Source organism: Hipposideros armiger, unplaced genomic scaffold (assembly GCF_001890085.2).
Source record: "Hipposideros armiger isolate ML-2016 unplaced genomic scaffold, ASM189008v1 scaffold_729, whole genome shotgun sequence".
NCBI lineage: Eukaryota > Metazoa > Chordata > Mammalia > Chiroptera > Hipposideridae > Hipposideros > Hipposideros armiger.
In genome coordinates this window covers 120165-142429 of record NW_017732079.1, presented here as the reverse complement: position 1 = coordinate 142429, position 22265 = coordinate 120165, and the positions used below count along the sequence as shown (strand labels likewise).

The following is a 22265-nucleotide window of genomic DNA, read 5'->3' as shown; positions in this document are numbered from 1 at the left end:
GCGCCGCCGCCCCTAGATTCAGCCACCCCCGGAGAGTAGGCACGGGTGGGGAAACGGCCTCCACCAAGGGGGCGTGGTGGGGTGGGGGGACACGGGAGGGCTGGCCGCGGAACACAGCGGTGCGAGCGCCTAGAGACCCGGAGAGCAGGACGAGGAAACGGAGGCACAACCCAGGACTTAGGCACTCCGGGCTTTGTCATTCAGGGACGATGCCGCCCAACGAGATGGGCCAGGGCGAGGAGAGAGGGCCAAGGCACCGAGGGCTGCGGGGGGACCGAGTGGGGCTGAGGGGAGGCTGGCGCTGAGCTCGTTGGCCACGGCCTCCCCGGCGCTCCGCCCCTGCCCGAAGGAGACGCTCTTTTAGCAGAGAAGTCAGCTTTCTCCAGTTCCCTTTCTTTCAAATAAAACCCGAGCCGTCGCGCCTCCTTGATTGATTGATTGATGTTTGGAGGCGGGATGGAGGTGGCAGTGGGTGGGGCTGGGACGCGGCCTCGCCGTGGGGACCCCGGAAAAGTTAAGACCCTCCCCCTGCCCCGCACAAAGATGGCGAATCCCGCCTCCCCCCTGGTAGTTGAATGAATCTAATCGGAGGCTTGAGATGTGAAGCAGTAGGATGTAGGGTAAGTGTGACAATATCCCGAGAAGAGGAGGTGGGGCTCCGCGTGGGTGCGAAGCCCTCATCTGGAGCCATGACAGGAGANCCTCTCCCGCCACCTCCGTCACTTCCGCCCCGCCGTGGCCGAAACTGACACAAAGTAGCGGGCCGAGGCTCCGGGGGGAGCGGGGCTGCAGCTGGGGGGCGGGAGCCCGCGGGGAGCCGAGCCGAGCGCCCCCCGCCCCAGCCCCCGGCATGGGCAGGACGGGGCCGCCGGGGCGGGCGCCGAGCGCTGAGCGCTGAGGTGAGGCCGGGCGAGGCGGGGCGGCCACGGAGCGCGGGCGGAGGGCAGATGCGGCTGCCGACTGGGACTCCGGGCCGGAGGGGCCGGGAGGCGGGTGTGGGCTGGGGAGGACCGGACAGGGAGTCGGCAGCCAGGGAGACGAAGGAGGGAGTGCCTGGAGAGAAGAGGGTGCCGGGGTGCCGGAGGATGGGCGCCTTGGAAAGCTGTCTGCAAGATGGGAGGATGGGGTGCTGAAGGGGCGCGTGGAGACTAGGCAAGGGGCGCGGGAGTGCGGAGGAGTAGCTAACGGAGCCGCGGAGAGGGGAGAGCCGCCCACAGATCGGGGTGAGAGGCGTAACCGGGGTCCCAGGGTGTGGGTGCCTGGAGAAGGGAGCTGGGGGCCGGTAGGCTTTGTCTCTGTCAGGTGGACATCTGTGGGCCGGAGAGGTGCAGCCCTGGGCGCTCAGAACTGGGGAGCGAGTCCTGGGTTCTGCCCTCGCCGGGGAAGGTGGGGGTCTGGGTGGTAGCGGCGGCAGGTGAGCTGGGGGTCTTGGATTCCGTGGGCTGCTGTTTCCCTGCCCAGCCCGCAGATAGCCCTGCCAGCCTCCTCCGAAAGGAGGGGTCAGCCTTCCCGGGCTTGGGCTGGAAGGGAGCAGGGGCCTGGCCGGCAGGAGGAGCCTTTTCCTCCATGGACCATTGCCTTCTTCCCAGAGCAGCTATTTTTATCCCAAATGTGGCTGCAGAGGGGGCTGGGGCTGGGGCAGGGCGACAGGGCAGGGCGACGTGGCTCACGGCCCTGACAGACTATGTGAGACCAGGAAGGAGAAGTGAGAGGGGTCCCTGTTCTCAGGTCTCCCCCTCCCTTTCCCTTCTTCCCAGGGCCCCCAGAGGGGATGAGGTCTGGGGCCAAGCCAGCTTTCAGTCTCCCCAGGGTCCTGGAGGTAAAACAACTTTCCTGGTCGGTGTCCAGACGCCTGACTCCTGAACCTGAGTGAGGCTCCTTCATTAACTCCTTGATAGGACCCAAGCCGGGATCTGTGGGCTGACAGCGTTTCTTGCTTGCCTCCCTCAAAGGGCGGGGCCGGCCTTGGGACTTGAGAAGCCCACCCTTGCATCCTGTCCTTTGACCTCTCCCCCCACACCCCACCCTTCCATGACTCACACTCCAGACTGGGTGGAGACCCTGGCTGGGGGCCCTGAGGGAGGGCCCGGCATCTCTAAAATGTGGATGAGGTTTTTCTTCCTGAGGCAGGCACCCCGGCCTGCCAGGGCTGGGGAGGGTCAGGGAGGAAAAGGACTTCTGGCTCTCAGTATTGCCTGATCTGGGGTCCAGGAAGGGAGTCTGAGTTTGTGAAGCGAGGACTGGTGTGGGTGACTGGCTGTGGCCAGAGTCTGTAATTATAGAGGTTGAGCAGACAGGCAATTAGTATCTCTTGGAGCTGACAGGCCGGTGGGGTGTGCCCAGTAGTCTGGAGACAGGGAACCAAGGAGGAGGAAGGCTTTCCACCCGGACAAAGAAAGAGGAGGTGACAAGAGTACCCAAGACCTAGCTGGCAGTTTCCATTGGGCCAGGCTGAGGCTCTGTGACCCTGTCTTGTAAGCCAGACCTTTTACCGCTTTAGGTGAGAGGAAAGACTTGGGAAGATGGCAGGAAGCAGAGGCCCATCTGACATGCTCCTTGCCAGGGCCATACCGACCTGACTGGGCTTGGGAGAGAGCGGGACAACCCCCTGCTGGGGCTGGGAAGACCCCTGTGCTTGTTTAGAAGGGTGGCTGACCCAGACTTACAGGAAGTGGTTTGGGGACGACATGCAGGAAGTGAAGGCCATGTTTCTCATGTGAGCTCCCCTGGAGGAGGTGATAGTGGGAGCCCCAGTCATGGGGCGATGGGAGGATTATAAACTTTTTGAGAAGGGTGGAGCCTGCCACCCCGTTTCCTGATGCTCTGCCAGGTGTTTCCTGGCTGCGATCCCTCAACCCCACCCCTTGGTGGTTATCCTGCTTTCCAGCAAACACAGGCACCACTCATTGCCACCAAGAGGGCACATGGGGGCATCCATTGTCCCTGGGATGGGTACCTTGAGAGCTGTGCCTTTCCCATCAATATCCAGCCTCCAGTCTCTGCGCGCTTCCTTTCCCAGCACGCCTTGGATGTTGTAAGCTGTCAGTTGTCCCATGTTATCCAAGGCAGAGGCATTGGGGAGAGGCGGCGGGGCAGGCCTCTCTTCCTCAGGGGCCCATCAGGGCAGTGAGAGCAGCGTTGGTGGGGAGTAGGTGGAGGAAGGCCGCGGAGGGAGCGCAAGGTCAGGTCTGAGGTCCAGAACCTTCAGGAGGGGTCTGAAGAGGGGAATGAAGCTTCTGACCTCAATCACATGTCACCTTCCTGCAGGGTCTCCCATGGGATTGCTGGGACCTTGCTGGGTGAGATGGCACTGTGTGCAAAAAAGCGCCCCCCAGGTAAGACAGGAGGTGGGGGTGTCCCTGGGACCGTCAAGAGTGGGTGTTATGGCTCAGGGAGCAAAGAGAAGGAGTCTGACGGAGGGTAGATTGCAACCCCTGCCCATCCCAGGGGGAGCCTGGGAAACCGAATTCTTCTCCTTGATCCCTAAGCTGGGTCCCCCCCCCCGAGGGTGCTGAGTACCTGCCCCTCGCCCCCAGACACGCAGACTAGCACCCGGAGCTTCCGTTCTCTGGCCTGGGGACCCTGGGGAGCTGTGTTCCCATCGAAGCCCCTCCGTCCTCACACCTCCTTGTCTCCTCCCCGCGTTCTCCCCTCCTTTCCTCATCACCCCTGGTCCTTCTGGTTTTCCTGCGGGCGGGGGTTGGGGTGGGACGAAAGTGGTTGCCCCCGACAACGCCGGCAGTCCCCTCACCCGCATTGGCCGGGCGTGGAGGCGGGGCTGGGCGCGGGCTTTCGCCTACGCGGCGCTGGCAGGCGGCAGCCCTGCAGTCGCGGAGCGGGCGGGGGGGCGGAGCCCAGGGCGTGCGCGCCGCGCTCGGGGCCGCTCAGTGCGCGGTGTCCGCGGGGCCTCGGGGGCGGCGGAGTGCGCGGCGTCCCGGGTGAGGGCGGCCGCGAGGATGGCAGGGGCCGCAGGTGGGGCGCGCGCCCGACGGCCGGGGCTCCTGCGCCTCCCGGGGGGGCCGCCCCATCGGCGCCGCTGAGCCCAAGGACGGACTGACAGACCGTCCGCTCTCCCCCCGCTCAAACCGGGATCATGACGATCCCCAAGGAGATGCCAGAGAAGTGGGCCCGGGCCGGGGCGCCCCCCTCCTGGAGCCGAAAGAAGCCCTCTTGGGGGACAGGTAACGGGAGGCAGCGACCGGCAGCTCTCCCGAGCCCCTAATTTTCCCTCTCCCACCCTCATATTGTCCTCAGCCTCCCCCAACCTTCCCTGATCCTCTCCTTTCCAGACCCAGAGGTCCTGGCTCTGAAGCGTCCCATCCCTCACTCTCTCTTTGCAAGACTGGGCAGGGGGTCTCAGCCACAGGGCTTCCCTCTGGGCAAGTTCTTGGGACTAAAGTGACAGTGCAGGGAGGGAGTGCCCTGTTTAGGCAGAGGGTGCTGTGGTCGCAGGTTTTGTTACTGCAGTGTGTCCTGCGGGGGTCTGGAGGGGGTGAGAGGAAGGGTCTGAAATGCTGCTTTTGATTCCAGGATGGGTTTAAGGCATTGTGTTTATCACCTAACCAGTTTGCCTCCCTTTTTCAGCCTGTGGTCACAGTGACCTCGGGAGATGGGCTGGAGAACCCTTCATGGGACACTCCCATGCTCTGTACCTGAACTTGGTGCCTACAGCCCCAGATCTGCAGAGGTTCAGCATAGGCGTAGCTCATATGCCACTCACTCAGTGACAAATGTGTTGTGTAGGGCAAATTGTGCGCAGATGGCGTGAGAAAGGTTACAGTTAGAGAGCAACTGTTTCAAGTGCATCACGTTCCTCCCTCCTGCGTCTCTGTCTCACTCTGCATGACCCATATCCCTGACCCACCCCCACTTCTACTTGAAGATGAGCTTTAAAATAAGGTGATGTCATTGTGGGCCAGTCAGAAGCCGCTGCTGGCGACATGTGACAAGCAGCGCCTCCTGTAGGGGGGCCTGCACGTGGGGCTGGGATGCTGCCGCAGAGCGGTTCCAGGGCACGGTGACCCTCCGTCTTGCCACCCACCGCCCAGGTTAAAGGAGGATAGCACTATGGCTAGAATTGACGGGTTCCCAGGGGAAGGAAGCTTTGTGGCTCCAGCTGCTTTCCTCTGGGGCTTCCCAAGACCACGACTGCCTAAAGTATTAATTAAAGGGACGGGGAGAGGAACTGAGCGCCCCCAGGGGAAGACCTTGATGGGTATTGGTGAGGAAAGAAGGCATCCTGCCTTGTGAGTGATGCCTGCAGAGCCCAGCAGTCAGGCTGGGGGAGAGAGGTGGAGCAGAGGGAAGAACTGTGTGACACCTCCGGTGTAGCACTAATCCCTTAAAGCTGTATGTGGTGGAAAGAACCAAGGGCCCCCAGTGGAAGCCCCCCAAAGTGGGGTGGGCCTGACAGGGTGCTGGGCCAGGCCTTCGTCTGCTGTTCCTGATGGCAGCACCATTCTGTTGCAGAAGAAGAAAGGAGGGCGCGGGCCAATGACCGAGAGTACAATGAGAAATTTCAGTATGCGGTGAGTGGCTCCAGACCCCCAGTTCGAAGCCTCCTCCTGAGCTGGAAAGCGGAACCCTGCAGGCACATCCTAGGCTGAGTGGGGCGAGGGGGCTGGATGGGAGAGTGCTCGGGGGAGTGGAGGGTGGCCTCCACGACACTCTCCATCTGCTGTTGTGCTGAATTTTTTATGCCTTCACCTGTCAGTGAAGCGGACGCACTGGCCCCCTGAGACTTCCTTCTCTCCTCCTCGTGCCCCCTCCCACACCTGTGGTTGCTGGCTTCGGGGGTAGAGGTTTGGGGCAGCGTAGGAGGAAGAGGCGGCCTCATTATCTTCTCTCCCACGGCCACAGAGTAACTGCATCAAGACCTCCAAGTACAATATCCTCACCTTCCTGCCTGTCAACCTCTTTGAGCAGTTCCAGGAAGTTGCCAATACCTACTTCCTGTTCCTTCTCATTCTGCAGGTATGTGTCTCACGGTAGACCCCATGCAACTCGCAAAGCCAAATACAGTCAAGGAAGAGAAAGGTCTAGGGGAGACGAGGGCGTAGGGTGGGGCCGCGGAGGCATGCCTTCTCTTTCCTCTTTACAGTTGATCCCTCAGATCTCCTCCCTGTCCTGGTTCACCACCATTGTGCCTTTGGTTCTTGTCCTCACCATCACGGCTGTTAAAGATGCCACCGATGACTACGTGAGTTGTTTTTATTGCCGTCCCGTCCCCGGTCTAGCTAGATCCAGGATATCTTGGCCGAGGAGTAGGGCCCGGGAGGCAGGGGGAGAGTAGATGTGTGAACAGCTGTGAACAGGTGGTACCCAGTGTGCCCTGCCTTCCACTGGTCAAATCCCTTGGAGCAGGAGACGGCGCCTTACCTTTCTTAATCTCCTTTTCAGTTCCGCCACAAGAGTGATAACCAGGTGAATAACCGTCAGTCTCAGGTGCTGATCAATGGAATGTGAGTGTCTCGTGGAGACTGAGGGCCTTGGGGAGGACGGGTCCTCTGGGCACGTCTTCAGCCACTGACAGCTTCCTCCCTGTCTCCTTCTGGCCTTAGCCTCCAGCAGGAGCAGTGGATGAATGTCTGTGTTGGTGACATCATCAAGCTGGAAAATAACCAGTTTGTGGCGGTAAGGGACCAGGTGGCCCTCTAGGCCTGCAGGACGCTACCTTTTCTTCGGCAGAAAGGAATGCGTGTCTTCTGACTTACTGTTGCCTCTTAAGCACCCATAGAAGGAAGCTTTCTTGAGTGGGAAGTGTGCGTGTCATATTAGCGTGCCTGGGACCAGCTCCTTTCTAGCCACTCATGCGCTTGGGGCTGAGCAAACCGAGAATGCTTGGTGGAAAGAGGGATCATCAGAGAGGCCATTGGGGGCCGGAGGGCTGGGTCTCTGGCTTCTCATTGGGTTTTCTCTCTAGGCGGATCTCCTCCTCCTTTCCAGCAGTGAGCCCCATGGGCTGTGTTACATAGAGACAGCAGAACTCGATGGGTGAGTTGCGTGGTCGGTGTCACACCTTTCCTTCTGCCTCCTTTGGGGTAAAAAGCTTGTTTTTTTTTTTAGATTTTTTTTTATTGGGAAATTGGGGGGATGGAAACAGCGCTGGGGAATTGGGGGAAGGGGAACAGACAAGTTGCTGTCCTTTTGTTCTTCAGTCTAGTTGTGGAGGACGTTGCTTCACTGGCCCAAGTTGGCACCATCATTGCGCTCTTCCCGGGCGAGGCAGATCAGTCGCCGGCTTCTGGACGGCTGCTCACTGCGGCTGCTGGCCGCTCACGCTGGCTGCTGGCTACACACGGTAGCCCATGGCAACCCACTGCCACAGGGGCTGCAGCCTACGCCGTCGCCGGCGACTCCCGGCAGCCCAGCTCCAGGTTGAGCTGTTGTTCAGCATCTTAGCTGTGGAGGGCAGTGTCACTGGCCCTCATATGTGGGATCCGAACCGGGGCCCTCTGGTGTCCCAAGCCAGTTCTTAACCATTGCGCCACTCGGCCGGCCCTAAAAAGCTTGTTTTTGAAAGAGGTTCCCAGGTGTGGAATGTGTACCTTTTGGAAAACTTCAGGAAAGCAAGACTTTGGGTGTGTAGAAGTATTGCTCGCCCAGTAATGCTTAGGGGCCGTGATGCCACATGGTCAGGTGCACTCTCAGGTCAAACGGAGAAGAAGGGAAGGGAGCCAGGACTCAGGATCACTGTCTTTGCAGAGAGACCAACATGAAGGTGCGTCAGGCGATTCCAGTCACCTCAGAGTTGGGAGACATCAGCAAGCTCGCCAAGTTCGATGGTGAGTAGCTTCGGAGAAGTTGCTCTCAGGTAGAGGAGGTGGTTGGGTTGGGGGTTGAAATTGCACTCTGTCTGTCCTTTTGGCTTGTTGCTGTGATTATGCAGTGCCCTGGATGCTTGGTGGGCGGGGAGGGAGGGTGGGAGGGGCGGCGGTGGTGTCACCAGGAATGCCTGGTAGCTTCCAGTCATTTTTGAATTAACAGTCATTTCCAGAGATCTTCACGGCTGATAGCTCCCCATGTACTGTGCGTATTGAGAGAATTTCAGCTTCTTCTTTCTTATTCTCGTTCAGTTCAGAATAGCGATATGTGCTCCTTCTATCTAACAAGACAAGCTGTACAGTGCGTATAGGAAAACGGCCTCCTGTCCTCCAGCTTTGCCCTCTTAGGGAGCTGGGTTGACTGGCAGTTGAGTGTGTTTTCATCCACACTTTTCTATATGTTGATACAAATATGTGACCCTAAATCAGTGGCATCACACTGTCCCCAGATCTCTGCAGCCTGCCTTTCTTTACCTATGAAATTCATCATCGTTACCTTATCACATCATATCACTATAAAGAAGTTGACCTTAGCCTCTTTAATAGCTGTATAACGTTACGTAGAATTGATGTGTCATAATTTATTCAACTGGTCCCTGACCATTCATTCAATGGTTCCCGGTCTTCTGCTGTTTAAATAACGCTTCAATAAAAACCCTTCTGCTCTGTAGAACAGGTACCTGAGTTGGGATTATCCTTTTAATATCAGTTCATGTCGCCTGTTTTCCTTTCTCCCAAAGTGACGTGGGTCCACAGTCCCACCAGCAGGGTGTGGACGGCCTGCGGGCTCACACCCTCCCCCTCCGTGGCTCTTTCTGTTTTGTCCTCTGGCGGGCAAGTTTAGAGCTGGCTTTCCTCTCCTGTTCCTTCAGGCGAAGTGATCTGTGAGCCCCCCAACAACAAGCTGGACAAATTCAGTGGCGCCCTCTACTGGAAGGAGAACAAATTTCCCCTGAGCAACCAGAACATGCTGCTGCGTGGCTGCGTGCTGCGGAACACGGAGTGGTGCTTTGGCCTGGTCATCTTTGCAGGTGAGCCTCCTAGGGTCCAAGGAAAGAAGGGCAAGACTTGGCCTCAGCCCTTGGTCAGGGACGTGGGAGGAGGCTGAGCGGGCTGGTCCAGCCCTGAAGACAAACCTCCCGTCCACCCCGATGTCCTGAGTCTGGGGACCCGGGCCGAAGCCCGGAGGCACGTTGGTGACTTGGCTTTCCCAGCCCTTCCGCTTCCTCTCTAGGTCCTGACACTAAGCTGATGCAGAACAGCGGCAGGACGAAATTCAAGAGAACAAGTATTGATCGCCTGATGAATACACTGGTGCTCTGGGTAAGCCCTTCCCACCCGTGGTCTCTGTCCCTGCCTGGCTGGCTCTCCCTTTGCACCCACCTCCCCTCCCGGGTCAGTAGCCAAGCTTCAGGGTTTGGCTTTCAAGCCACCAGCAGGTCAGCCACTCAAAGGCAGTGTTCATTGCAGGCTCCTTGCAGAAGTGGGAGATATTATTTTTAAAAACCTCGGGAACGTGCGTGAGTCAACAACTTAAAGAAAGCTAAAACAAGTCTTCCCTTCTCTGGATTCCAGTTCTGACGATGACTTCGTGTAGCATGTGACCTTCTGTTTGCTTTTGCCCGGGACAAGGAGGCCTTCATGGGGAGTGAGAGGGAGTTAAAAGAAAAATTTCCATTCGGAGGATGGAGAATGGGGTCTTTTCCCCTGACTTCTAAGAGTGAAGGGTCCCAAAGGAAAAGTTTCTGGTTTCGTTCTTTTGGCGATTCCTGAATCGTTCTCTTGTTTGCCTAGAAATTTGAGCTCCTTGTCAGGTTCTTCTCCCCTTTTCTCCTCCCCTTCTCGCACCCCCACTGCCTGCTGCCTGCCCCCCACATGCCAGCTTGCGAAGGCTGAGGCCAGACGGTTTCCGCCCTGGCCTTACAGGGTGTGCAGAAACCCAGGCTGAGGGAGACTGCTGTCTGTCAGGCAGAGACTCGCATCGCCCCCTGGTGGCCATTGGGCACCAGGCTGGTTCCTGTTTTGGTCCAGAGCCTCAAGAGCCCAGGAAGCTTTGCAAAAAAGATGTCTGAAATCCGACGGTGGTCTCGAATTTTTTCTTTTAACTTCCAGAACTTCTTTAGGATCCTTTTCCAAAGACTCCAAGCTTTATAAGATGTTTGGCTATCAAGAAATCTACATTTATGAAAATACAATTTGTTTCTCTGGTTTAAAAAAATGGGGGTGGGCGCAATCTGTATGAGATCGTGACCATGATGGACACTTGGCACTGTTGTTGGCTGGTGGAGGCTTAGCTCAGGTTGATGGGTGATTTCCAGGAAGCTGCTTTGGTGTGTGGAAAGTAGCTCACCCCCACTCGTACCATCTTCGAGACCTTGTAAGGGTTCTAGGATGTTGGACTGGGAACTGCATAACTATTTCCGCTTCCCCGTCATCCAGACGGGAGGCCTCAGGAGGATCAGGGGCAGACTTAGAACCTGTCTGTCACCAGTTCCAGGCGCTTCCCACTAGAACGTGCCACCATGTTAAAGATGCCTGAGCTTTTGAGGGCTCAGGTATGAACCTCGCTTCTGCTTCTCATTCCTCCCCAGATTTTTGGGTTCCTGGTCTGCATGGGGGTGATCCTGGCCATTGGCAATGCCATCTGGGAGCACGAGGTCGGAATGCGTTTCCAGGTCTACCTGCCCTGGGATGAGGCTGTGGACAGTGCCTTCTTCTCTGGCTTCCTCTCCTTCTGGTCCTATATCATTATCCTCAACACCGTCGTGCCCATATCGCTTTATGTCAGGTATGTGACACCCCGCGGTGTCTCCAGGGAGCTCAGGGGTGGGAGGTTGGGGAGGGGCTTGGGAAAACTTCCCTTGTCTACAAAGGTGAACTCCTGGAGAAGAAACGGGGCACCCTCTCCTTCCTGTGCTGCAACCACTTTATGTTACCTGGTTCTCTTTGTGGGCAGAGCTCGCTTCGGCTTCCTGGTCCTTTGGACTGTATGAGAATGAAAACCGTGTTGGTTTCCTTGGCACATGTTAATGGCATGCCCACTTTGTGCAAAGAAGCCCGTTAGGGGCGTGGCACACACAAAGTTGTGTTAGGGATCGCTCGCTGTCCTTCCGGGAGCCTCTGTCTAGCAGAGGAAGGAAAATCTCAACGTAAGAGTGGGGACAAGGCCTATAGAAGTCATTCTACCGACAGACGTCCGTGTACAGCAAGGGGACACAGAGATGTGGAACGTGGCCTCTGTCTTCAAAAGTAGCAGGCCTGTGGGGGTGGGGGGACAAACAGTGTAAGGCGCCGCGATACCATGCGGGAGGCCCTAAGTGACCTGACGGACGGAAGTGCGTCTTTCCTGGAGCAGTCCATCAGGGCGGACATCTCTGAAGAGGTGACTGTCGCCCTGGGCTTGAGTGGTGGCTGGGTCAGGTGAGAGTGGAGCGGGGGAGAGGCCGAGGAACGAAGGCTTGGGGGTGGGAACCTAGGAATGGTGGGGAACAGTTTAGCTGGGGGGGCAGAGAGCTGGAAACCTAGTGGACGGACTTACATCTTTGTCTCTGGCCTTTGTCCTTAGTGAACCATTAAAGGATTCTTTTAAAAAAAAAAAGATCTAAAGGATACTTTAGGAAGCGTTGGCAGGCAGGGGCGTGCATGAATAGGCTCGAGGATGCTTGCGGTAAAGAGATGTTAACAGGACTGGGCCAGTGACCATGAACTTGGGTGGTGGGGGCGTGCAAAAGGGGGAAGGAAGCACTGGCCAGAAGAGAGAGATTTTCTTTCGCACTTGGTGCCATGAGACGAGGGAACCAGCAACGTTTTTAGGGAAATGCTTTGTGGAGCTGCTCAGACTCTTCCCGTGTGCCGTGTTTTTGTCCATACAGCTTCCCCAGGTAGCCTGAAATGTCCCCACTAGCCCCCGCATCCTAGTGCCGAGGGCAGAGATGGAGGTGGCATTTCTGAGGCTGGACAGATTGGGCTTTCCTAGAACATGGGGACTCGGAGGTTCGGGGGCTGGTCCTGCCTTGTCCTTAGGCACGTGAACTCAGGCACCTCCACAGTCGCTGGGGGCCTCGGTTTTCTCCTGTAAAACGGGAATAAGAATACCTGGCCCGCCTTTTCCAAAGGGACTTCTTGATATCGGATACTAGACTGGAAACTAATAGTTGAAAACTTAAACTATTGCACATCCATGGTTATCATTGTTAAGTGATTCCTTCCTTACTATTTAAATGTTTTCTTGCCTGCAGCCTAATTTTTTCCCCATCTTTGGGCTTTGCTGTCAGTGTTTTGTATCCAAGCCCATGGTAGCTGCCTGAGAAAGTTTTCTTTTCACGTCTCATCAAGTGAACAGTGTGTGTGTTTGGGGGAGGCGGGGAGCTGCTTGATCAGCTCAGTGGTAGGAGGCGATGGAGGTATTTCCAGCCAGCTCAGGTCTGGCCTGGTCGCTGGATCCTGACAGCAGCCTCAGGCCACAGCAGGGTTTCCGCTGTGGCCCCATCACTTGGCTGCACTGGACTTAAACACAGGGTCCTTTCTGAATCTCTGACAGTCCGTATCCCAGAGGTACTGCCTGGCAAAGAAGGGCGTGAACAGACCTCGAGGTGTTGCGAGCACCACACGCTTGTGAATTGGTGTCATTTCTCAGAGTCTTGGGGTCCCCCCCTTCCGGAGTCAGCATCTCCGTTGACCAGGAGCTCTTTCTGAAAGCCACAGAGTAGGATGTGGAGCCCTAAGGCAGGTGGGGGGAGCGTGTCGGAGGTGTTGGAGCAGGGAGGGTGGGCTCAGCCTTCGCGGCTTCCTCTCCGCACCGGGGGACCCTTTGTGGTGGCCCCTGAGTTGCTGTGGCTGGTGCAGCACCCTCATCACTTCTCTTTTTTTCCCTCTCCCTTTCTTCTCACGTTTTCTCTTGTTTTCTCTGCATGGTTTCTGTGTTATTAGCCCTGAGGTAAGAAGTGGTCGAGAACCTTGTGTGCAGCCCCTTTCTTCCTCCTCTACCTGTGCCACCTGCCCAGGCCCTTTGCACCTTTTTATCTGGAGCGCACCAGAGGGTTGGGGCCGGGGACTTCCTCCACCTGCTGTGTGTGGCCAGGCCCCCTTCAGGCTCTCCTCGCCCTTCCCACCCCCGAGGTTCCTCAGCCCAGGTGTCCACTCTGTCCTCGTCTGTCCCAGCTGGAGGGCCTGCAGCGGAGGCCCGTGGGGGGTTGGTGGAGAAAGGGGGGCGGCACCTCCTCCGCTTCCCACCCAGCCTGACTCCTGTCCCCCGTGCAGTGTGGAGGTCATTCGCCTGGGCCACAGCTACTTCATCAACTGGGACAAGAAGATGTTCTGTGCGAAAAAGCGGACGCCGGCGGAGGCCCGCACCACCACGCTGAACGAGGAGTTGGGTCAGGTGGAGCACATCTTCTCTGACAAGACGGGCACCCTCACCCAGAACATCATGGTCTTCAACAAGTGCTCCATCAACGGCCGAAGCTACGGTACGTGGTGCCACCGGGCACCGGGCGGGGCGGCTTGCGTCTCACCCGGAAGGAGAGTGCTGCTGGGGCTCCCACAGTTGTCTGGACATCTGGGTCTTGACTTCTTTCCTGCTGGGGCCCATGGGGCCTGGAAAGGGTCCACTCTATCCTGTGTCCGGACACAGACACTGACCAAGCTTCCCTGTCCTCTGCTGACGCCCTCACCCTGGTGCCAGCTCCGGGCCGTCGGGGAGCGCCTTGGCTGGTTGAAGTGAAGCCCCAGACACGGGCCTCTGGGCGCCGCGGCCGGGTTGGACCTTGGCTGCCCCGGTGGAGTGCTAGACTCTCCCTGTTGCTGTTCAGGGGCCTGTGAGTCTCTGGAATGTGACTATGGTCTTTCCAGCGTGGCCCTGCGGCAGTGGCCTTGTGGCTGAGCTCTGGGACGGCTTGGGGCGGGGGTGTGGCATCTGACCTTTGTGCAGAGTGAACCCCTCTTCTAACTGCTTTCTGTACTAACCCTGGCCATCTGGCCAGCGTGTGAGGCTGTGCCTGCTGTGGAGGCCCACGGAGCGAAAGGCACCCCGGGAGGCCCGGGGAGGGGTGTGGACCTGGAGTTGCCCTGGGGGGAGAGCTGGTGGGGGGTCTTGGGAACGGGATGGGGAGCAGTGGGCACCGTGACTTTCAGTTGTGGGGTTCTGAGGATCCAGGGTGCCTGGCGCCGCCTGTCCCCCGCAGTCAGCAGTGTCCCGTTTGCTCAGTGGTTTGGGTTGCGGGTTTCAGGTGCCTGTGGGGGTTCTGTGCTGCAGCTTCTCCCCTCGCCCTGAGGGGGCTCTGGCCCTGACGTTGCTTCTCCTCTGTCCTGGCCGTGTGTAGGGGACGTGTTCGATGTCCTGGGACACAAAGCTGAGTTGGGAGAGGTAAGACCCGGCTTCTGTTATTCTGTGTGTGCCACTTCACCATAGGACGCCTGACCAGGAGCAGCCGGTGGAGTTAGTGGTGTGTTTGTTGTCTGGTCAGGATATGGGAGCAGAGGGAGTTTTTTGAAAATTTCATTTTGATTGATGTATTTCTTTTAAAACAACAGAAACGTGTTCTCTTACACTTCTGGAGGTCACAAGTCCAAAATGAGTCATATAGGTGTGGTGAGGCGTGCTGGGCCACCCTTGGTGATGTGTCGAGGCTGGGGTCTCTGCCTGTCTGAATTTTTCTGGAACTTTCTCCCCTTGCTAACGTCAGGAGTTGGCAGAGCTGGTTCCTTCTGGGTCCCCAGGGGAGAATCTATTCCCATCTACTGCAGCTTCTAGAAGCTGCCCCCAGTCCAGCCTCTGCCTCCATCATCAACTCCCTTCTCTAACTCACCTGCTGCTTCCTTCTTAGGCAGATCCTTGTGTTTTGGGGGTTTTTTTTAATTTTATTTTTAATTACTATTTTATTGTTTTTCAGTTACAGTTGGCATTCAGTATTAGTCTCAGGTGTACAGCACAGTGATTAGACATTTATATAACTTAGCAGTGGGAATTTTCAGGTCCACAGTGGACCTTTCTACCAAGAGTTGGAAGGGCGGGGACAGCCCCTTCCCTGGGAGGCCGCCTGGCCACCCACTGTTGCCTAAATGTCCTCTTACCTGCCCCAGAGGCCTGAACCCGTCGACTTCTCCTTCAATCCTCTGGCCGACAAGAAGTTCTTATTTTGGGACCCCACCCTCTTGGAGGCTGTCAAGGCGGGGGACCCCCACACGCACGAGTTCTTCCGCCTCCTCTCCCTGTGTCACACTGTCATGTCAGAAGAAAAGAACGAAGGTGAGCCACTGGAGCTAGCCTGCGCTCTCCCCGACCTGACCCGTGCCTTTGAACTTGGACTCTGCTCTGCAGTGTGGCCGGCCCGGGGCCTCCTGGGCAAGGCACGTGGCTGAGGTGGGGGCCGCTTAGCCTCTCGTGTTCTTTCTCCTCGCCCAGGGGAGCTGTACTATAAAGCGCAGTCTCCGGATGAGGGGGCCCTGGTCACCGCGGCCAGGAACTTTGGTTTCGTGTTCCGTTCTCGTACCCCCAAAACCATCACTGTCCACGAGATGGGCACAGCCATCACGTACCAGCTGCTGGCCATCCTGGATTTCAACAACATTCGCAAGCGGATGTCGGTCATAGGTGAGGCCAGGACCGGGGGTTCGGGGCAGCATTCGGGCCTGGAATGGCTGAGGTGTGCTGGGCGGCCCCTGGTGACCTGTTGAGGTTGGGGTCTTTGCCTGCTGAGTTTGTCTGGGACTTTTCTCCCCTTGCCTCGCTCCCAGTGCGGAATCCCGAGGGGAAGATCCGACTATACTGCAAAGGGGCCGACACCATCCTGCTGGACAGGCTGCACCCGTCCACCCAAGAGCTGCTCAACACCACCACTGACCACCTGAATGTAGGTGTGCGGACAGGTGGGGCCTTGGGCTCTGCTGCTTTTGGTGGTGTTGGGGGAGGTGGGGTGACTGTGCTGACTCTGCCCCCAGGAATACGCCGGGGAAGGGCTGAGGACCCTGGCACTGGCCTACAAGGACCTGGATGAAGAGTACTATGAGGAGTGGGCTGACCGACGGCTCCAGGCCAGCCTGGCCCTGGACAACCGGGAGGACAGGCTGGCCAGTGTCTACGAGGAGATCGAGAGTGACATGATGGTACGGGCTCTGGAGTGGGCCAAGGGTGGGCGAGGACGGCTCGTGTCTGGGACTCGCGTGCCAGAGACCCTTGTGGTATTTCAGCTGCTGGGTGCAACGGCCATCGAGGACAAGCTTCAGCAAGGGGTTCCCGAGACCATCGCCCTGCTGACGCTGGCCAACATCAAGATATGGGTGCTGACTGGAGACAAGCAAGGTGAGAGCCCACCAGGGCGCAGGGGACTGCAGCCCCGCTGGGTCCTTGCACGAGCCTCGGCCGTCAGGCAGGAGCGCGCTGACCTTGCTGGGGGCCTGCCCATAGCTCGTGCATCCTCTTCGTAGAGACAGCTGTGAACATCGGCTATTCCTGCAAGATGCTGACGGATGACATGACGGAGGTGTTCATCGTCACCGGCCACACCGTGCTGGAAGTGCGCGAGGAGCTCAGGTGGGCGGGGCTGCCGGGCTTCTTGGGCCTGAGTCCCCGCCCCTGTCCTGGGAGACCACAGTCTCGCTCCCCCACAGGAAAGCCCGGGAGAAGATGATGGACCCATCCCGCGCCGTCGGCAACGGCTTCACCTACCAGGAGAAGCTTTCTTCTTCCAAGCTCACTTCTGTCCTAGAAGCCGTTGCAGGGGAGTACGCCCTGGTCATCAACGGGCACAGCCTCGTGAGTGTCGCCATCCTCAGCTTGGGCAGCGTCTTTCTGGAGAGCGCTTCTCTCTGAATGGCTTTTCTGTCTCATCTTGTTCTCATTTCCCCTCAGCCTCCGAGGGGCTGTGGTCTTTATGGGGACCGGGTGGCCCTCCTGTGGAAGGCCGGGGCTCCCTCAGGGCTCTCTGTTTCGCAGGCCCACGCGTTAGAGGCAGACATGGAGCAGGAGTTTCTGGAGACAGCCTGCGCCTGCAAAGCTGTCATCTGCTGCCGGGTGACCCCCTTGCAGAAGGCGCAAGTGGTGGAACTGGTCAAGAAGTACAAGAAGGCTGTGACACTTGCCATTGGCGATGGAGCCAATGATGTCAGCATGATCAAAAGTGAGTGTGGGCTGTGTAGGCCGGGTGGGAGGGTGGAGGAGGGGCCCGTGAGGTCCAGGGGATCAGGGCCAACTAGAGGGGAAGGGGGGCTGTACATTGGTGGGCTTGTTCTGAAGCGTGCGGCCATCGTCACCCTCTTGTCCCCTCGTGTCTCCGCAGCGGCTCACATCGGCGTGGGCATCAGCGGGCAGGAGGGGATCCAGGCTGTCCTGGCCTCCGATTACTCCTTCTCGCAGTTCAAGTTCCTGCAGCGCCTCCTGCTGGTGCACGGGCGCTGGTCCTACCTGCGCATGTGCAAGTTCCTCTGCTATTTCTTCTACAAGAACTTCGCTTTCACCATGGTCCACTTCTGGTTCGGCTTCTTCTGCGGCTTCTCGGCCCAGGTACGGAGCTCCTGGCCCACGGGCGTGCCTGTCTGAGTTCCCGAAGGGCAGCGGCTGCATCCATCCTGTTCCCTGCTCAGTCCCGGGGGCCTAGCTCGTGTCAAGTTCATGCATTTAAAAAAAAAACATGCCCATTGAAGGAGTGGAGAAGGAGTTCTAGAACATTCCTTGGGGCTGCACCTGTGCCACGTCAGCCGCCTTCCTCTGCCTGATTTGCGGTGAAGAAGGACCCAGCGTTCACTCCTGTCATTCCCTCTCCCTTTTCCAGACCGTCTATGACCAGTATTTCATCACCCTTTATAACATCGTGTACACCTCCCTACCGGTCCTGGCTATGGGGGTGTTCGATCAGGTACGGGGGAGTTTGATGATCAAGTGGGTTGGGGAGGACGTTGCTATGAAGGGGCCACAGTGATGGTGGTGGGCCCTGAGGGGGCGGCCCTTCCCGCTGGGCAGCATGTGTCTACCTCTCCCTCTCGCTGCAGTCAGCCTGCTGGACAAAGGCTGATGGGGTGCAGTTGGCTGGAAGTTGGATCTATTTAGCTGTCAAAAGAATTTAGAAAGGAGGGACAGGGCCTGCCCTTCACTGTCCTGGGTCACGGTGGCAGCTTCTGAGGCCCCCCCCGCTGGGCACGCGGCCCTACCTCCCCTCGCAGGACGTCCCTGAGCAACGGAGCATGGAGTACCCCAAGCTGTATGAGCCCGGCCAGCTGAACCTGCTGTTCAACAAGCGTGAGTTCTTCATCTGCATAGCCCAGGGCATCTACACTTCCGTGCTCATGTTCTTCATCCCATATGGGGTCTTCGCCGAGGCCACCCGAGATGACGGCACCCAGCTGGCCGACTACCAGTCCTTCGCCGTCACTGTGGCTACGTCGTTGGTCATTGTGGTCAGCGTGCAGGTACGGAGCAGTCCGGGGACTGCCGTGCCCTCTGCCAGGAGTGAGCCTCCTGTCTCTGGGGCTGCTCTGGGTGTGGCCGCGCTGTTCCTGGGAAAGAGACGGGGTTTGGGGGTGACAGCCCCGCCGGCCGTGACAGCTGCTGCTCTGTGCAGATCGGGCTGGACACGGGCTACTGGACGGCCATCAACCACTTCTTCATCTGGGGCAGCCTGGCCGTGTACTTCACTATCCTCTTCGCCATGCATAGCAACGGGCTCTTCAACATGTTTCCCAACCAGTTCCGGTTTGTGGGTAAGTCCCCGGGGCTTCCACTTGAGTCGCCAAGGAGTCACACCTGCTCTGGGACTAGCAGGGAGGCAGCCAGCCTGCACGTCGTGAGCATGTGTGCCAGGTATTCAAGGGGCTGGTGGACGGCTGGCTGCACGTGACCTAGGCGCCGCCCCCAGGGAGCTGCCATGTCCCTGAGAGTGAAGAATAGCCCTGCCAGGCTGTGCGAGGTCAGGGATCAAAGGAAGGTGAGGGGGCAGCAGGCATCGCGGTCAGCAAAGTGACTGCCTGTGGGGTGGCCAGGGATCTTCCCACGCAGGAGGCTGCTGGGAGTGGAGCCAGGATCTGCGAGGGAGATCCCAGAATGAGCTTTGCATCTGACTTGCCAGGAGCCTCTCTCTCTCTCTCTCTCTCTTTTTCCCTTGAGGAGAGACGGGGAAATGGCATCGAAGGATCACTTTAGAAAGAGGAACCTGGCAGTGGTGGGTGGCCAGCGAGGACGCTACTGTATGACTGAAGATATAGCTGTTCAGAACTGGTGCCAGGGTGGCCATGGTGGGTGGCAACGGGGCAGGCAGGAGGCAAAAGATGCGTTTGCAGGTGTTGGCTTTTTCTTTAGACCTTTTCATTTCTCCGGCCTGGGGTCATTCGGTTAGCTCCTGTTATCGGTCACCCCCTATTCCAGGTGCTGGGATACAGCACTTCACCGTCCTGGGTATCGTGTTACAACGAGGGAGACACAGAATTTACAAGTTAACAGATGCAATGTCTGGAACCGATAGGTCCTATAAAAACATCAGGCGGGGTAGGTAGAGAGGGACAAGCGTGGTCTGCCAGGAACTCTGAAGGAAGGGACATTGGCACAGAGAACGTGGCATAACGGGAATGCTCAATCCAGGAAGAAGAAACAGATACAGAAGCCTTAGGTGGGGCTTGCAAGGATGTCGTTGGCAGCGGAGAAGTGTGTGGTGTGCGCGTGTGTGGTGTTTGGTGTGTGCGCGTGTGTGGTGTGTGCGCGTGTGGTATGCATGTGTGTGTGCATGTGTGTGGTGTGCGCGCGTTGGTGTGGTGTGCGTGTGTGTGTAGTGTGCGTGTGTGCGTGTGTGTGTGTGCTGTGTGGTGTACGTGTGCGCGTGTGTGTGGTATGTGTGTGTGGTATGCATGCGTGCGTGTGGTGTGTGTGCGTGTGGTATGTGTGTGTGGTATGTGTGTATGTGTGCGCACGCGTGTGCGTATGTGGTGTGTGTGCGTGTGTGCATGTGTGGTATGCATGTGGTGTGCCTGTGCGCACACGTGTGTGGTGTGTGTGTGTGGGGTATGTGTGTGCGCGTGCATGTGTGTGGTGTGTGCACGTGTGTGTGTGGTGTGTGTGTGCGTGCACGTGTGTGTGAAATGGAGGTTGGAGAGTAGAGCTGGGGCAGTGGGCCAGAGGGGGATGAGAGTTGGTCCAGATCATTCAAGCTCATTTAGGTCCGAGGAAGAACTTGGAATTTTAATCAAACGCGGTAGGAAGCCTTTGGAGGGTTTTGAGCAGGGAAATGCCATAAACTGATTTATGTTTTTAGAGGATCACTCTTACTGCTTTGTGGATGATAAAGTACAGAGGGGAAGGTGGCTATAGCAGTAATCCAAGTGAGAACGACAGTGGCTTGGAACACAGTGGGAAGTGGTGGAATTCCCTAGGTGTTCTGGGTTTTTTTTTTTCTTTGAGGAGCCTCCGCATTTTATTAGGTATACTGCAGAAGCAGAGACTGGAAGCCGAGCAGCCAAATTTGTTATGACAGATAAATTAACCGCAGTGCGGGGATGGGTGGGGTGTTTTGAAACATGGAGCCAATGGATTAGATGCGCGGTTTGCGAGATAGATAAGTCAAGGTCAGGGCTTTTAGTGGGCGCAGCTGAGTGTGGGTGGCATTTCCTGTGCTGCGGAAGATTGGGGCGGAGGACGCAGTCGTGGGTTTTGCTTTTTGGCCCTGGTGGAATGAGATGCCAGTTAGATGTGCAGCAGAGGTGTCAGGTGAGGCAGCACCAGAAGCTGGTCCGGCGTTCTGGGGAGAGCTGGAGCTACAGTCAGGTGTGGAGATACGCATTTGGGGCGCAGGGAGGAGCGGGAAGCCAGGATGTGAGACCGGGGGTGCGGGGTGGCGCGATAGGCGTGGAGAACTGTCTGCTCTGTGAGGCCCCTGAGCCCTCTGCGTCCCCAGGTAATGCGCAGAACACTCTGGCCCAGCCCACGGTATGGCTGACCATCGCGCTCACCACGGTCGTCTGCATCCTGCCTGTGGTCGCCTTTCGATTCCTCAAGCTGAACCTGAAGCCGGATCTCTCCGACACGGTGAGACGCTGGGTGTGTCAAAGTCCCCAGCTTAGAGACTCCGTGGGGCCTTGCGTCCTGTCCTGGGTCTTGGAGCCCCCTTCGCGGCAGGGGTGGTTGTGGCGGTGTGTGACCCTGTCACACTGACAGTGGTTCCTCCTGTGTCCCCTCCGTCAGGTCCGCTACACCCAGCTGGTGAGAAAGAAGCACAAGGCCCAGCACCGCTGCCTGCGACGCGTGGGGCGCACGGGCTCCCGGCGCTCGGGCTACGCCTTCTCCCACCAGGAGGGCTTCGGGGAGCTCATCATGTCTGGCAAAAACATGCGCCTCAGCTCCCTGGCTCTCTCCAGCTTCACCGCCCGCTCCAGCTCCAGCTGGATTGAGAGCCTGCGCAGAAAAAAGAGTGACAGCGCCAGCAGCCCCAGCGGCCCCAGCGGCGCGGCCGACAAGCCCCTCAAGGGCTGAAGGCTGGGAAGGGAACACCGGGCGCCAGTGCGCAGAGCACCGGGGGCAGGCCGGCCACCGACATGACCGCGTCTGAGAACGGCGGGGCCTCGTCCCATGCCTCTCCCATCTCCCTGGTGGACTCTGTCCTGCTGGTCCCCAGCCCAGGGCCCTCCCAGCAGCCGGGAGGGCGGAGGGGGCAGGCCCGGAGGGCAGAGGAGGGGCTGGGCCGTGGGGAACCGGCCCCAGTGGGGGGACCAGATGTGGAACCAAAAATGAGAAAAAACTGTGAGAGATCGGGTCTGCCCCTGCCTTGCCTGGGAACCCTCGGGGAGACTGCAGTCTGTGTATTTTTTTACTCCCGCTCCCCACAGGGGCCCTAGAGCTCCCGTTCCTGAATTACACAAGAATGTATCACGCCGGGAAGCCAGAGGCCTGCTGGGGCCTCTGGGCCCCTCACGTCGTGTATGTCTCTCCTTGATTTGTGTTTGTGTCCACTTTGGCTTTGTCTTTTATTTGGCAAGTGGCGGAGGCCTCTACGTGACTTTTATGTTGTGGTTGGTGTCTTAACTCTGCTGGGGACGAGGACGCTGGCGCACGGGCGCCCCCACCTGGCTGGATGTGGAGTGGTTTGGAAGGCGCCACCGCTGGGCTGGCCCTCCAGTGGCAGGTGCGGTGAGGGACCGTGAGGCTGCCCAGGCAGGAGGTGCCTGTCCGCCAGAGGGTGTTGGGAGAGTATAAAGGAGGGTCTGGTCCGGTCTCCTTCCTCACCTTGAGAGTGAAGAGCTACCCCCTCCCCTACACACTCCCGTATCGACTCCTGGGTTCCGTAAGTCCTGCTGGTATTGGGCTGGAGCCTGGGCAGGTGGCCCTGTCATTCTCAGTGGCCTAAAGTTGGGTGTGAAATGCAGTTCTAAAAACCGGTTTGGTTTAATTTTAAATTCAGACCCCAGTCCATGAGCCTGAGTCCCTTGTGACTTCCATTCTCCCTCCTCATCTGGCATTTCCCTGCACCT

At 58.1% G+C, this 22265-nt stretch overlaps 1 protein-coding gene across 4 annotated transcripts; it reads left to right on the top strand.

Moving 5' to 3' along the window:
- Positions 1–752: 752 nt before the first annotated feature.
- ATP8B2 (ATPase phospholipid transporting 8B2) lies at positions 753–22259 on the top strand. Of its 4 annotated transcripts, XM_019627316.1 has the most exons (29): positions 753–899; positions 1758–1869; positions 3268–3335; positions 5470–5528; positions 5860–5973; positions 6101–6199; positions 6400–6461; positions 6561–6633; positions 6923–6993; positions 7705–7784; positions 8696–8854; positions 9058–9146; positions 10415–10611; positions 13083–13291; positions 14144–14187; positions 14904–15069; positions 15226–15414; positions 15558–15673; positions 15762–15926; positions 16011–16122; positions 16248–16353; positions 16431–16575; positions 16756–16939; positions 17099–17322; positions 17591–17674; positions 17979–18224; positions 18377–18515; positions 20696–20826; positions 20983–22259. In XM_019627316.1, the coding sequence occupies exons 2-29, from the start codon at positions 1772–1774 to the stop codon at positions 21268–21270; spliced, it is 3717 nt and encodes a 1238-aa protein (XP_019482861.1). In that variant the 5' UTR covers positions 753–899; positions 1758–1771; the 3' UTR covers positions 21271–22259. The 4 variants fall into 4 exon arrangements, with proteins under 4 accessions (XP_019482861.1, XP_019482864.1, XP_019482865.1 ...); XM_019627319.1 differs by lacking the exon at positions 1758–1869; XM_019627320.1 differs by lacking the exons at positions 753–899; positions 1758–1869 and adding an exon at positions 1007–1223.
- The last annotated feature ends 6 nt before the right edge of the window (positions 22260–22265 follow it).

Excerpts from the sequence above, each read along its gene's own strand:
- ATP8B2 (XM_019627316.1), top strand. The coding sequence starts at position 1,772 with ATGAGGTCTGGGGCCAAGCCAGCTTTCAGTCTCCCCAGGGTCCTGGAG. Across the intron at positions 6,634-6,922 it reads AAAATAACCAGTTTGTGGCG|GCGGATCTCCTCCTCCTTTC; the intron begins GTAAGGGACCAG and ends TTTTCTCTCTAG. Across the intron at positions 13,292-14,143 it reads CATCAACGGCCGAAGCTACG|GGGACGTGTTCGATGTCCTG; the intron begins GTACGTGGTGCC and ends GGCCGTGTGTAG.